We start from the raw sequence: 15,515 nt of genomic DNA on the forward strand, positions 1-15,515 counted from the left end.
GAAGGTTCTCCTTACTAGGGAAAATCTATGTTGTTGAACATGTCAGCAAGCAGTTTTGGAATCTTTATTTTTTCAGTCCAAAGGTATCCGTGTGACAACAAACCCTGTGTGAATGGAGCCACTTGTAGTAATGACGATCAAGATGTTTCATTGTATCACTGTCACTGCACCGACGGCTACAGCGGGAAAAACTGTCAGGGTAGGAGGTTATTCGAAAAATACCAACTACATACGTAAATCATTTTGTTCCACGATCGATATTTTCCGTCCAAATTAAAAACCTGGGTTTATGTATTGCTTTAGATTATATTTTCAATGGGAAAAGATGGGACGTTACATCACTGAAAAACACCATCTTCTCCACGCTTAAATCCTCCGTAACTGACTGAAATAGAAAAAAAAGTGACCATGAAACCTTTCACAAATTGTTTTCAGTTCCCAAGTTCAGAGAAATCGCCTGTTTCAACACTGGTTCTAGCCTCCTCTCTGACATACTTGGTGACTTTAAGTCCCAGGTTGCAGATGAAAAGCATCAGGAAGTAACAGGTGCATGCGCTGAGTTGGCGTTTGATAAAGGCTACAAGTTCTTTGCACTGGGATATAATGGCGTATGTCGATCAGGACCGAACGCCCGGGATGAGTACCACAAAGAAGGTGCCACTAGTGATAGCAATTGTCCGAATGGCATCGGCATCAATAAACGTATTGCTGTTTACACATTTGGTAAGTTCCACGTTGATAATATTTGTTCAAAACTTTAATAAAAATATATTGACAATTAATAATATGATATTTGACAATAAAAATCTGCGATAAAATATTATAAAACATGACACGACGTTTCGACGTTTCCAGAACGTCATTATCAAGTAAACTAAAATAATAAAATCGAGTATATATATAATGAAGCGGTGAATAAATTACAAAGCGTTAAAAGTTAAACAAAGAGTTTAGCCCTAATGGAATCGCTCTGGGTGTTTAAATTGGGCCTTATTGTTCTTATATACAACATTTCATAAACAAGACAATCCACCTGAGAGATGCCCATGGGAATATTGACTTACTCAATGAGAGCCAGTTTAGAATGCTTAAAAAATGTGGCACGAAATGGGATTGTCTTGTTTATGAAATGTTGTATATAAGAACAATAAGGCCCAATTTAAACACCCAGAGCGATTCCATTAGGGCTAAACTCTTTGTTTAACTTTTAACGCTTTGTAATTTATTCACCGCTTCATTATATATATACTCGATTTTATTATTTTAGTTTACTTGATAATGACGTTCTGGAAACGTCGAAACGTCGTGTCATGTTTTATAATATTTTATCGCAGATTTTTATTGTCAAATGTTTTACCAAATCTCTACTTAATAATATGATCATAGAGGAAAAAAACGACAATAAAAAACGACGGGTACAACACATTTGTGACATTTGAAACGCTAATATGATCAAGGAGGCGTCTGAGAAAGAAAAGCAACAATGAGATCACAAAAAAAGAATGCGATTGCGTGCATGAATCAAGGATCGACAATAAGTCAGTCGATCAATGAATAAAATTATGCAAGATAAGCAAGATGAGATTACTTTGTCAATGTAAGCCTGAGGATCCATTGTAACCTGCATGACATTAAGTCCAAAAGGAGGAAACAACGAAAAGACTTGAGAAAACTATACACAACAATCATTGCGTTGTACTTACCGGATAATTAATGGTAGATAAATGTTCATGTTACTTTTGCTTTCAGAATTAATCCCAAAGCAAATAAGTCTAGGATGTTTTCAAGAGAAAAAGTCAGCTCGGCTTCTTAATATAAAGTTAGGAAGTTTCTCGAGCTCGTACGATGCACAGGACCCTTACGCTATGGTCATCAGATGCGCGCACCTCGCCAGAGACATGGACTATGAATACTTTGCAGTACAGAACTCTGGGGACTGTCGCACCGATGCAAAAATAGTTAACAACTACAAAACCTATGGAGAAGCCTTGCCGGATAAGTGCCAGGGAGGGGTGGGTGCATCATTGACCAATTTTGTATATCGGCTAAGACCGGCGTTTAGTGGTCCAAACGTGTGCGATACCGTCCCGTGTAAGAACGAGCGTACGTGCGTGGTACATTTCAGCGATCCGAATAGGTACCGCTGTGAATGTGGCGATTGGTTCACGGGAAATAATTGCGAAGGTAAGGTCATTCTAAAAAATTGTACAAACATACAATTGTAAACAAAAGGGGAAAAAAAGAAAACACAAAGGGTTCATGATTTGGCGTTTGTTTATTGCCCAACAAACGGCAAAGTTCACAAAATACTAAATAAGCCAAGTTAAACAAATAGAGAACAAGAGTGTTTTAAAAAGATGGATTGCCTGCTACGGTTTTTTGATCCAACGAGTTTATTCAGTTTTTGGGAGGTTTTCACTGTCAACCATTAAGGGAGAAAACAGAATCTTGTCAGTTTTAGGAAACATTAATCTCAGACTCAGTAAATGAAATTCAAACGCTTCATCGAGCATTCTTTATCTGCCGGAAACACTAATATCATATTTTCATTTCCCTCCGCAGTTCAAATTTACCCGTGCGACAGCAAACCTTGCTTAAATGGCGCCACTTGTAACAACGATCCCAAAGACATCTCCAAATACAAGTGCAAATGCGCAGCCTGGTTTGCTGGAACAAACTGTGAAGGTAAAAAAAAATAGGGACCCCAGGTTGTTGTGTTGAAATGAAATCTTAATCTTAATCCGGGATTGCATTGCTTATGCAACATAATCGGCCCATAAACTTGTGCGACACTCTCAACCAATCTGATGGAAAACTTAACGCAATCACGACTTGGTTACCCGCGTTTTCCTGCGGAAAGGCTGTTGGCTTATTTGTATTATGAGTTTTATTTCGCTCTGAAGAGTATTTCCTTTCTTCCGTTGGGCTGTAATAATTACTTTGGTTTTGCTTCTACGACACTAAATCGAAAAGTGCTGTAACAGTACAAAACCTTCTGTATTGTGCCATGCAAGAGCAACATCTTTTAAACTTTATTGTAGTTGCTCAAACAATTTGTGATACTGATAAACCATGTCTAAATGGAGGGCAATGTTCAAGTTCCTCAAGCAAGCCGCACAAATATTCGTGTGACTGCGGAGACTGGTTCAAAGGAATTAATTGTCAAGGCAAGTTCAGATTTTTTCCATACAGATACTTTCTACTATGGACACAGTGAGTTACGTTCAAGAATTATTGTGGTAGATGCCAAGAGAGAAAAACTGGTCTGCCGAGGTGGCCAACGCCCATGGATCGCTTATTTTTTGGCATAGTTTCCTGATGCTTTATCTTTTTTCAGTGTGGTAGTCTATAAAAGAGGCGTAGAACCTTTCATTTAATTGCTTACCTTTTGAGTAAAAAGAAGTCGAAATAAATTAAGAATGAATGTGCTCTATGATAGCGCCTTGGAAATTTTTTTTTAGTTCGATTGTTCCCGTGTGACAACAAACCCTGTGTGAACGGAGCCACCTGTAGTAATGACAACCAAGATGTTTCATTGTATCACTGCCACTGTACTGATGGATACAGCGGGAAAAACTGTCAAGGTAGGAAGTTGCTAACCATTTTGATTCCTTGAAGAATTCACCGACTACATACTTTCCAACGGTGAAGACACAAGCAGATTGAGATAAGACATAGCTCAGCATCACGTTATAACTTTAAGTAACGTAATAACCATCAAGCTAGAATTTTTAGTTTCTAATAAAACAGTGAAATAATATGGCACCAAAAAATTATTTTAACTTATTTATTTCTGCAACGATTACAAAATTTTGGGGCGCAAATCCCGAGTGCGTTGCTTGGAGGTAAATAGAAAAGGATCTTCGTAGTTTGAGTAGCCAATCAAAGCACGCCTTCAGTCAACGCTGTCTTCTGTTTTAATAAATACTTAAGTGTCATGTCTACAGGTAGGAAGTCTGACCGCCGGATCTCATCCTAATTTCTTTAAATCAAGAGACAATGAGTATTAGTAACCCTTCATCATAAACTATCAATGTGATATGCAATCTTTTCTCAGTCCCTACATTTAGCAAAATCGCCTGCTTTAACACTGGTTCCAGTTTCCTCCCTGACATACTCGGTGACTTTAAGTCTCAAGTCGAAAATAATAAACAGCAAGAGGTTATCAGTGCATGCGCTGAGTTGGCGTTTGATAAAGGCTACAGGTTCTTTGCACTGGGATATAATAGCTTATGTCGATCAGGACCAAACGTAAGGGATGAGTACCACAAAGAGGGCGCCACCAGTGATAACAACTGTCCGAATGGCATCGGTGTTAATAAACGTATTGCTGTGTATGCATTTGGTAAGTCACTTGCAGAGGATAAAAAAAAACTGTTTTGTCAATGTGGACTTCAACTGATATCGCTGCATGGATACAAAATGCACCAAAAAAAAGTCGCCAAAAGTTTTTAGAGATCTTGTAGATCTCTTATAGAGATAAATAACTAAGGTCCCTTTACTGACTTCGTGAAGTAGGTTGTGATTCTAAATAGTCGCTTCGACTACCCACTGCAAATGTCAGTTTACAAGGCGATGTCTCATTGCCCATAACGCATAGTGCTTCAATGTGATTGGCTATTTTTAGGACCTCGGTCTTACTGGCGACGGCATGTTTGCGGTGGATTGATACTAACAATTATCTAAATTTTCCGAGCAATTTTTTGGCGTTGACTAACACTTTTGATTGTCAAGAATTCTATGAATCATAAGCTGAGGCTTTGGCTAAGCAGTGAGATGAACATATATTCATATGGGTCTTATTTAATCAACTAATTATTTCGTTTTTGGATAAAAGCTAGGAAACATTTTTCAAATCCCTTTGTGTTCTACAGAGTTACTTCCAAAGCAAATTAGTCTGGGATGTTTTAAAGACAAAAAGTCATCTCGACTACTTAATATAAAGTTTGGGAGTTTCTCGAGTTCATATGATGCACAGAATCCATACGAGATGGTCATCAGATGTGCTCACCTCGCCCGAGATATGGACTATGAATACTTTGCAGTGCAGAGCTCTGGTGACTGTCGAACAGACTTAGATATTGTCGAAAACTACAAAACCTATGGGGAGGCCTCTCCAGACAAGTGCCAGGGAGGAGTGGGTGCATTACAAACCAACTACGTATACAGGCTGAGACCTGCTTTTACTGGTCCAAACGCGTGCGATACTGTACCGTGCAAGAACGGAGGTACATGCGTGGTGCATTTTAATGATCCGGATAAGTACTACTGCGAGTGCGGCAGTCTTTTTCATGGAGAGAAATGTGAAAGTGAGTATTCCAGACAATGGAGGAAAAATAAAAAACGCTAATCCAAATTAGTTCAATTTAATTGACGGCACTAACGGGCTGACCCACTAATTGTCTAACTGACTGATTCTGATTGGCAAATTGCTTGACTGACAGAGAGACCGACTGAGTGGCTTAACTAAGGATTTGATTAAATTTTGTTGTCTCTAAGGAACTCTTTATGTAACAAGTGGACAGGCCTCGACGACATCTGAAACCTTCTATTATTATCATTCCCATAATAAGCAATTATTATGCCGAGGTCTGAGTTATCTGCCAGAACCGAAGTCTGAGGCAGATAACACACGAGGCTCAATAACTCATGATATCATGCAAACACGGAATTCAATAATTATCTTATCATACATATTTTACACAATTATTGATATGGTTAACATTATTTTCCTTTACGTACCGTTAACTACTGATCTCAACTCAGCAATCTCTTCTGCCTTGCCTTTCAGGAGCGGTAAAAACGTAAACGTGTAACTTTATGGCTTCCGATATCTTTATTTGAAAGTATATCATGATCCAATGTCAAATGGTTTTTTCTTTTATATAGTCAATATCCTGAAGAGTGCGTAGAGAGATCAGTATTTGTGTTAGGAATTTATGTACAATAATAAAATGATGTGCAAAGATAGTTTCTAATCTGTTACCTTTGATGAGAAGAAGATCCTGTTCGTTACATTTTTGGAATTTTAAGCCCAGCCGCGACGTGAATAGAAGATGAAAGTATTCATCTAACGTAAAGATCGGCATTGAAAGTCCAACGAAGAATCTAATAGAAATATTGCATACTGTCATGAGTTCATTCTGTGAGGCTTACGGTTTTCATAACTTCAACCTGCAAAAGGGGAAATAGAGGTGGTATGCATTAAATTTCCCTCTTTAGCTTGGGATTTGCAAACTTTTTTTTATAGAGAAAAAAAGTGGAGTTCGATTTATATGGGGGCGCAGAATTGTAAATTTTATTTTCGAACTTTAAAATCCATAAGTGAGGGCACGAGGCTGATATTCGTGCAGAACGAGGAAACAAACTTGATATTCCCGCCCGACCCACTGCATTTCTCAGCTGGTTCCTAATTAGAAATGAAAAAAGGAAGTGATAACGATAGTCACCAATCAAGTGTCCTGAACCAGATCGTGATAAATCAGCTTGCCTCTTTCCGACACAGAAATTATCAAAACCATTTACATAGCCACAGGATTCTTATAAAAAGGGAAATAACAATATAAAAGAATTCTAAGAGAGAGAAGCAAATCCTGCCCCGTCTGTTTTCGCCACGTCGGGCAATTCCTTTCCAAGTCCTTTTCACCAAAATAGCTCGAGTAGGCTTGGGGAGTGCGCTTTTTGATGGGTAATGAGACCGCATGTGAGCGGAAATGACTTATAATCGCTAGCTAGTTGTCGAACCCATCTTTTTTTTGGTGTAACTTTTATCGATCACTCGCGAACTTCGCCCCCATGTCAAATATATTCAATTAGACTCAAGAGTTTAGATTTTCTGCATACAATGCCCTCATCTATACTCAACTCCAACAGCTGTTTAAACACTTGCGTCTTAGGTATGATTGAGATCTTTGTAATGATAAGTCCCTGTATATGTGTGCATGCCTACTGCCGGCTTCCTTAATACCTCAAATCTTTTAGCAAATTTAAAAGCTTTGTAGATGTCATCTTAAACGCATTGAATATTGTTTGTTTGCTTTTCTTCAGATCAAATATTCCCGTGCGACAGCAATCCATGCCAAAATGGCGCCACTTGTAAAAACGATCCTAAAGACATTTCCAAATACAACTGTCAGTGTGCAAACTGGTTTACTGGGATAAACTGTCAAGGTAATTGTAACGTTAAGTCCGCTTATTTTACTTAAAATTTAGAATACATGGGTCATTCCTAAACTAATGTTTAAGGTACCCAACTAATATTAAAGGCCCCGTTAGCTCCAAGGGTGAATAACGCTTCGCACTAGATAAATCTCTTGGCGGATAGTACGGTACATTATTCTGCTGGGACACTTATCCGCGTGATCCATAGCAAGTTATGCCTTGGATGGCGCAATCTGTCCTTTGAACAACTGGCCCGCTATAATAGATTTCAATGGTCAGAATACATCAATACAGGAATACAGGCTCCGTTAGCTCGAAGGGCGGATAACGCTATGTAATAGATAAATCTCTCGGCGGATAGTGCAGTAAATGTTTCTGTTGGGACACTTGTCCGCTAGATTGACAGCAATTTATTCCTTGAACAACTTGCCTCTTATAATAGATTTTAAAGGTCACAATATAAGAAGTCTAAGACAAATATTGGTTTTCCCTTTCAATAGTATCATTTTTATTATGTAAGATCCTTGTCACTTTGCAATGTAACAATGCACTTTTCATACAGGGAACGATTCCAGCGGTTAAGTCTAAAACAATGCCTAATCCGGCAGAAATTAGTTTGTCCATGTGGTACAGTGTGCTCGGATTCTTCTTTAACTTAGAATTCTGACAGATGTTATGAAACAAATTTTCCTCTAATATCTTTCAAGTGCAACTCCGTCTATGAATCACTAAATTGTAAACCGTTTGGTATGTTACGCTGTCTTATATCAGTTCCATCTTTATGGCGATGATTTTTTTCAGTTGCACAGACTATTTGTGATACTGATAAACCATGCCTTAATGGATTAAACTGTTCCAGCAACACAAGCAGCCCTGCTCAATACAATTGCGATTGCGGAGACTGGTTCAAAGGCAAAAATTGCCAAGGTATTTCTTTAAGACTCGGTTCTGTCTCCTGTATAACGATCTAACGTCCTGTTACGGTTTAGCCGCTGTGTAAATACCTCTTTTTTAAATATGAATGGGTTTGAAGTTAAACTGCTTAAGTAAAAGATTTTTAATAATGAGAAATATTTAAAATTGCTATCTATTAACTATACCCTGTCAAAAAAGTTCCATAGCTTGATTTTATTCCGTTGTTAAAGTTCGTCTATTTCCGTGTGACAACAAACCCTGTGTGAACGGAGCCACCTGTGTGAATGACGAGCAAGATGTGTCACTGTATCACTGTCACTGCACTGATGAATACAGCGGGAAAAACTGTCAGGGTAAGAAAAAATCTAAGTATTTGTCCAATGTCTTTTATTTAGCGCATATGTGTTGATTATAGTGGTACCAGGTTGGCTGATCGGCAAGTGTATGTCATCTCTTCCTAGTTCCTTCTTACAGCAAAATCGCCTGCTTCAACACTGGTTCCAGTTCCCTCCCTGACATACTCGGTGACTTTAAGTCCCAAGTCACAGAAAATAAGCATCAAGGGGTTATCAGCGCATGTGCTGAGTTGGCGTTTGATAAAGGCTACAAGTTCTTTGCACTGGGATATGATGGCGTATGTAGATCGGGACCGAACGCCCGGGATGACTACCACAAAGAAAGCGCCACCAGTGATAACAATTGTCCAAATGGCATCGGTGTCAATAAATGCATTGCAGTCTACACCTTCGGTGAGTTATTTCTTTCAAGATTGACTATTGATCGGTTTATACAGCAATGTAATTTACCGCCACCTAGTAAGCTTCATTCAGGGGTCACCGAGTTGCAACGCAGAAAATCTTCATGATAAAATACATTGAGCTCTTATTTTTATTATCTCTGGAACTGGTAGCTGTCAACGAGATAAAAGCTCCATTCTTTAACCAGTTCAAGTCCGATCACGTACTGCTCGCCAGGGACAGTAGTTATTTCTCTATCTTATATAATTTTCCCACTAGTCTTTGATTCCGGCTTGCCTTACAGAAACTACTCCCAAAACGAATATCTCTTGGATTTTTTGAGGATTAGTTTACTGAAAGTTATCTCAACTGCTCAAAATTAAGCGTAGAAATTTTCTTATGTACACGATGTAATGAACCCGGAGGTCATCAGAGGCGTCTATCTTGCACATCTAAAATTACGCTGACCTTACTGAATAATTGTATCTCAGTGTTCATATTTACTTTGCTTTTAGAACTACTTCCAAAGCAAATTAGTCTAGGATGTTTCAAAGATAAAAAGTCATCTCGACTACTTAATATAAAGTTTGGGAGTTTCTCGAGTTCATATGATGCACAGAATCCATACGAGATGGTCATCAGATGTGCTCACCTCGCCCGAGATATGGACTATGAATACTTTGCAGTGCAGAGCTCTGGCGACTGTCGAACAGACTTAGATATTGTTGAAAACTACAAAACCTATGGGGAGGCCTCTCCAGACAAGTGCCAGGGAGGAGTGGGTGCATCACAAACCAACTATGTATACAGGCTGAGACCTGCTTTTACTGGTCCAAACGTGTGCGATACTGTACCGTGCAAGAACGGAGGGACATGCGTGGTGCATTTTAATGATCCGGATAAGTACTACTGCGAGTGCGGCAGTTTTTTTCATGGAGAGAAATGTGAAAGTGAGTATTCCAGACAATGGAGGAAAAATAAAAAACGCTAATCCAAATTAGTTCAATTTTATTGACGGCATTGACGGGCTGACCCACTGATTGTCTAACTGACTGATTCTGATTGGCAAATTGCTTGACTGACAGACAGACCGACTGAACGGCTTAACTAAGGATTTGATTAAATATTGTTGTCTCTAAGGAACTCTTAATGCAACAAGTGGACAGGCCTCGACGATACCTGAAACCTCCTATTATTATCATTCTCATAATAAGCAATTATTATGCCGAGGTCTGAGTTATCTGCCAGAACCGAAGTCTGAGGCAGATAACACACGAGGTTCAATAACTCATGATATCATGCAAACACGGAATTCAATAGTTGTCTCAGCATATATATTTTACACAATTATTGATATCGTTAACATTATGTTCCTTTACGTACTGTTAACTACTGATCTCAACCCAGCGATCTCTTCTGCCTTTGCCTTTCAGGAACAGTAAAAACGTAAACGTGTAACTTTATGGCTTCCGATATCTTTAGTTGAAAGTCTATTATGATCCAATGTCAAATGATTTTTTCTTTTATATAGTCAATATCCTGAAGAGTGCGTAGAGAGATCAGTATTGGTGTTAGGAATTTATGTACAATAATAAAATGATGTGCAAAGATAGTTTCTAATCTGTTACCTTTGATGAGAAGAAGATCCTGCTCGTTTCATTTTTGGAATTTTAAGCCCAGCCGCGACGTGAATAGAAAATGAAAGTATTCATCTAACGAAAAGATCGGCATTGAAAGTCCAACGAAGAATCTAATAGAAATATTGCATACTGTCATAAGTTCATTCTGTCTGGCTTACGGTTTTCATAACTTCAATCTGCAAAAGGGGAAATAGAGGTGGTATGCATTAAGTTACAGCAGTTTCCCTCTTTAGCCTGGGATTTGCAAACTTTTTTTTATAGAGAAAAAAAGCGAAATTCGATTTATATGGGGGTGCAGAATTGTAAATTTTATTTTCGAACTTTAAAATCCATAAGTGAGGGCACGAGGCCGATATTCGTGCAGAACGAGGAAACAAACTTGATATTCCCCCCCGACCCACTGCATTTCTCAGCTGGTTCCTAACTAGAAATGAAAAAAGGAAGTGATTACGATAGTCACCAATCAAATGTTCTGAACCAGATCGAGATAAATCAGCTTGCCTCTTTCCGACACGGAAATTATCAAAACCATTTACATAGCTACAGGATTCTAATAAAAAGGTAAATAACAATATAAAAGAATTCTAAGAGAGAGAAGCAAATCCTGCCCCGTCTGTTTTCGCCACGTCGTGCAATTCCTTTCCAAGTCCTTTTCATAAAAAAAGCTCGAGTAGGCTTGGGGAGTGCGCTTTTTGATGGGTAATGAGACCGCATGTGAGCGGAAATGACTTATAATCGCTAGCTGGTTGTCGAACCCATCTCAATTTGGTGTAACTTTTATCGATCACTCGTGATCTTCGCCCCCGTGTCAAATATATTAAATTAGACTCAAGAGTTTAGATTTTCTGCATACAATGCCCTCATCTATACTCAACTCCAACAGCTGTTTAAACACTCGCGTCCTAGGTATAATTGAGATCTTTGTCATGATAAGTCCCCGTATATATGCGCATGTCTACTGCCGGCTTCCTTAATACCTCAAATCTTTTAGCAAATTTCAAAGCTTTGTAGATGTCATTTTCAGCACATTGAATATTGTTTGTTTGCTTTTTTTCAGATCAAATATTCCCGTGCGACAGCAATCCATGCCAAAATGGCGCCACTTGTAAAAATGATCCTAAAGACATTTCCAAATACAACTGTCAGTGTGCAAACTGGTTTACTGGGATAAACTGTCAAGGTAATATTAACGTTAAGTCCGCTTATTTTACTTAAAATTTAGAATACATGGGTCATTCCTAAACTAATGTTTAAGGTACCCAACTAATATTAAAGGCCCCGTTAGCTCCAAGGGTGAGTAACACTTTGCACTAGATAAATCTCTTGGCGAATAGTACGGTACATTATTCTGCTGGGACACTTAGATTTCAATGGTCAGAATACATCAATACAGGAATACAGGCCCCGTTAGCTCGAAGGGTGGATAACGCTATGTACTAGATAAATCTCTCGGCGGATAGTGCAGTAAATGTTTCTGTTGGGACACTTGTCCGCTAGATCGACAGCAATTTATTCCTTGAACAACTTGCCTCTTATAATAGATTTTAAAGGTCACAATATAAGAAGTCTAAGACAAATATTGGTTTTCCCTTTCAATAGTATCATTTTTATTATGTAAGATCCTTGTCACTTTGCAATGTAACAATGCACTTTTCATACAGGGAACGATTCCAGCGGTTAAGTCTAAAACAATGCCTAATCCGGCAGAAATTAATTTATCCACGTGGTACAGTGTGCTCGGATTCTTCCTTAACTTAGAATTCTGACAGATGTTATGAAACAAATTTTCCTCAAATATCTTTCAAGTGCAACTCCGTCTATGAATCACTAAATTGTAAACCGTTTGGTATGTTACGCTGTCTTATATCAGTTCCATCTTTATGGCGATGATTTTTTTCAGTTGCGCAGACCATTTGCGATACTGATAAACCATGCCTTAATGGATTGAACTGTTCCAGCAACACAAGCAGCCCTACACAATACAATTGCGATTGCGGAGACTGGTTCAAAGGCAAAAATTGCCAAGGTATTTCTTTAAGACTCGGTTCTGTCTCCTGTATAACGATCTAACGTCCTGTTACGGTTTAGCCGCTGTGTAAATACCTCTTTTTTAAATATGAATGGGTTTGAAGTTAAACTGCTTGAGTAAAAGATTTTTAATAATGAGAAATATTTAAAATTGTTATCTATTATCTATACCCTGTCAAAAAAGTTCCATAGCTTGATTTTATTCCGTTGTTAAAGTTCGTCTATTTCCGTGTGACAACAAACCCTGTGTGAACGGAGCCACCTGTGTGAATGACGAGCAAGATGTGTCACTGTATCACTGTCACTGCACTGATGAATACAGCGGGAAAAACTGTCAGGGTAAGAAAAAATCTAAGTATTTGTCCAATGTCTTTTATTTAGCGCATATGTGTTGATTATAGTGGTACCAGGTTGGCTGATCGGCAAGTGTATGTCATCTCTTCCTAGTTCCTTCTTACAGCAAAATCGCCTGCTTCAACACTGGTTCCAGTTCCCTCCCTGACATACTCGGTGACTTTAAGTCCCAAGTCGCAGAAAATAAGCATCAAGGGGTTATCAGCGCATGTGCTGAGTTGGCGTTTGATAAAGGCTACAAGTTCTTTGCACTGGGATATGATGGCGTATGTAGATCGGGACCGAACGCCCGGGATGAGTACCACAAAGATAGCGCCACCAGTAATAACAATTGTCCAAATGGCATCGGTGTCAATAAACGTATTGCAGTCTACACCTTCGGTGAGTTATTTCTTTCAAGATTGACTTTTGATCGGTTTATACAGCAATGTAATTTACCGCCACCTAGTAAGCTTCATTCAGGGGTCACCGAGTTGCAACGCAGAAAATCTTCATGATAAAATACACTGAGCTCTTATTTTAACTATCTCTAGAACTGGTAGCTGTCAACGAGCTAAAAGCTCCATTCTTCAACTAGTCCAAGTACGATCACGTACTGCTTGCCAGGGACAGTAGTTATTTCTCTATCTTATTTACTTTTCCCACAGTCTTTGATTCCGGCTTGCCTTACAGAAACTACTCCCAAAACGAATATCTCTTGGATGTCTCAAGGATTAGATTCATGAAAGTTATCTCAACTGCTCAAAATTGAGCGTAGAAATTTCCTAATGCACACGATGTAATGAACCCGGAGGTCATCAGAGGCGTCTATCTTGCACATCTAAAATTACGCTGACCTTACTGAATAATTGTATCTCAGTGTTCATATTTACTTTGCTTTTAGAACTACTTCCAAAGCAAATTAGTCTAGGATGTTTCAAAGATAAAAAGTCATCTCGACTACTTAATATAAAGTTTGGGAGTTTCTCGAGTTCATATGATGCACAGAATCCATACGAGATGGTCATCAGATGTGCTCACCTCGCCCGAGATATGGACTATGAATACTTTGCAGTGCAGAGCTCTGGCGACTGTCGAACAGACTTAGATATTGTTGAAAACTACAAAACCTATGGGGAGGCCTCTCCAGACAAGTGCCAGGGAGGAGTGGGTGCATCACAAACCAACTATGTATACAGGCTGAGACCTGCTTTTACTGGTCCAAACGTGTGCGATACTGTACCGTGCAAGAACGGAGGGACATGCGTGGTGCATTTTAATGATCCGGATAAGTACTACTGCGAGTGCGGCAGTTTTTTTCATGGAGAGAAATGTGAAAGTGAGTATTCCAGACAATGGAGGAAAAATAAAAAACGCTAATCCAAATTAGTTCAATTTTATTGACGGCATTGACGGGCTGACCCACTGATTGTCTAACTGACTGATTCTGATTGGCAAATTGCTTGACTGACAGAGAGACCGACTGAGTGGCTTAACTAAGGATTTGATTAAATTTTGTTGTCTCTAAGGAACTCTTAATGCAACAAGTGGACAGGCCAGACGATGTCTGAAACCTCCTATTATTATCATTCTCTTAATAAGCAATTATTATGCCGAGGTCTGAGTTATCTGCCAGAACCGAAGTCTGAGGCAGATAACACACGAGGTTCAATAACTCATGATCTCATCCAAACACGGAATTCAACAATTGTCTTATCATACGTATTTTACACAATTATTGATATGGTTAACATTATTTTCCTTTATGTGCTCTTAACTACTGATCTCAACTCAGCAATCTCTTCTGCCTTGCCTTTCAGGAGCAGTAAAAACGTAAACGTGTAACTTTATGGCTTCCGATATCTTTAGTTGAAAGTCTATTATGATCCAATGTCAAATGATTTTTTCTTTTATATAGTCAATATCCTGAAGAGTGCGTAGAGAGATCAGTATTTGTGTTAGGAATTTATGTACAATAATAAAATGATGTGCAAAGATAGTTTCTAATCTGTTACCTTTGATGAGAAGAAGATCCTGTTGTTACATTTTTGGAATTTTAAGCCCAGCCGCGACGTGAATAGAAAATGAAAGCATTCATCTAACGTAAAGATCGGCATTGAAAGTCCAACGAAGAATCTAATAGAAATATTGCATACTGTCTTAAGATCATTCAGTGAGGCTTACGGTTTTCATAACCTCAATCCGCAAAAGGGGCAATAGAGGTGGTATGCATTAAGTTATAGCAGTTTCCCTCTTTAGCTTGGGATTTGCAAACTTTTTTATATAGAGAAAAAAAGCGGAATTCGATTTATATGGTGGCTCAGAATTGTAAATTTTATTTTCGAACTTTAAAATCCATAAGTGAGGGCACGAGGCCGATATTCGTGCAGAACGAGGAAACAAACTTGATATTCCCCCCCGACCCACTGCATTTCTCAGCTGGTTCCTAATTAGAAATGAAAAAAAGAAGTGATTACGATAGTCACCAATCAAATGTACTGAACCCGATCGAGATAAATCAGCTTGCCTCTATCCGACACGGAAATTATCAAAACCATTTACATAGCTACAGGATTCTAATAAAAAGGGAAATAACACTATAAAAGAATTCTCAGAGAGGGAAGCAAATCCTGCCCCGTCTGTTTTCGCCACGTCGTGCAATTCCTTTCCAAGTCCTTTTCACCAAAAAAGCTCGAGTAGG

General features: G+C 38.7%; 2 protein-coding genes across 2 annotated transcripts in view; both read left to right on the plus strand.

The window, feature by feature from the left end:
- Positions 1-15,515, plus strand: part of LOC113668811 (uncharacterized) — a 39,371-nt gene that overhangs the window by 16,155 nt on the left and 7,701 nt on the right. The window contains exons 32-41 of the mRNA XM_089209350.1: positions 77-199; positions 436-723; positions 1,750-2,184; positions 2,563-2,685; positions 3,042-3,167; positions 3,462-3,584; positions 4,058-4,345; positions 9,329-9,763; positions 11,511-11,633; positions 12,354-12,479. Coding sequence (XP_089065476.1) covers positions 77-199; positions 436-723; positions 1,750-2,184; positions 2,563-2,685; positions 3,042-3,167; positions 3,462-3,584; positions 4,058-4,345; positions 9,329-9,763; positions 11,511-11,633; positions 12,354-12,479 — 2,190 coding nt within the window. The remainder of the gene's footprint in view (positions 1-76; positions 200-435; positions 724-1,749; positions 2,185-2,562; positions 2,686-3,041; positions 3,168-3,461; positions 3,585-4,057; positions 4,346-9,328; positions 9,764-11,510; positions 11,634-12,353; positions 12,480-15,515) is intronic.
- Positions 12,574-14,809, plus strand: LOC149044203 (uncharacterized). Its single transcript, XM_089210004.1, has 5 exons — positions 12,574-12,577; positions 12,698-12,820; positions 12,929-13,216; positions 13,719-14,153; positions 14,635-14,809. Exons 1-5 carry the CDS (start codon positions 12,574-12,576, stop codon positions 14,649-14,651), a joined length of 867 nt encoding a protein of 288 aa, XP_089066130.1. The 3' UTR covers positions 14,652-14,809.

This window comes from Pocillopora damicornis, chromosome 6 (genome assembly GCF_964200805.1).
Source record: "Pocillopora damicornis chromosome 6, jaPocDami1.2, whole genome shotgun sequence".
Taxonomy (NCBI): Eukaryota; Metazoa; Cnidaria; class Anthozoa; order Scleractinia; family Pocilloporidae; genus Pocillopora; species Pocillopora damicornis.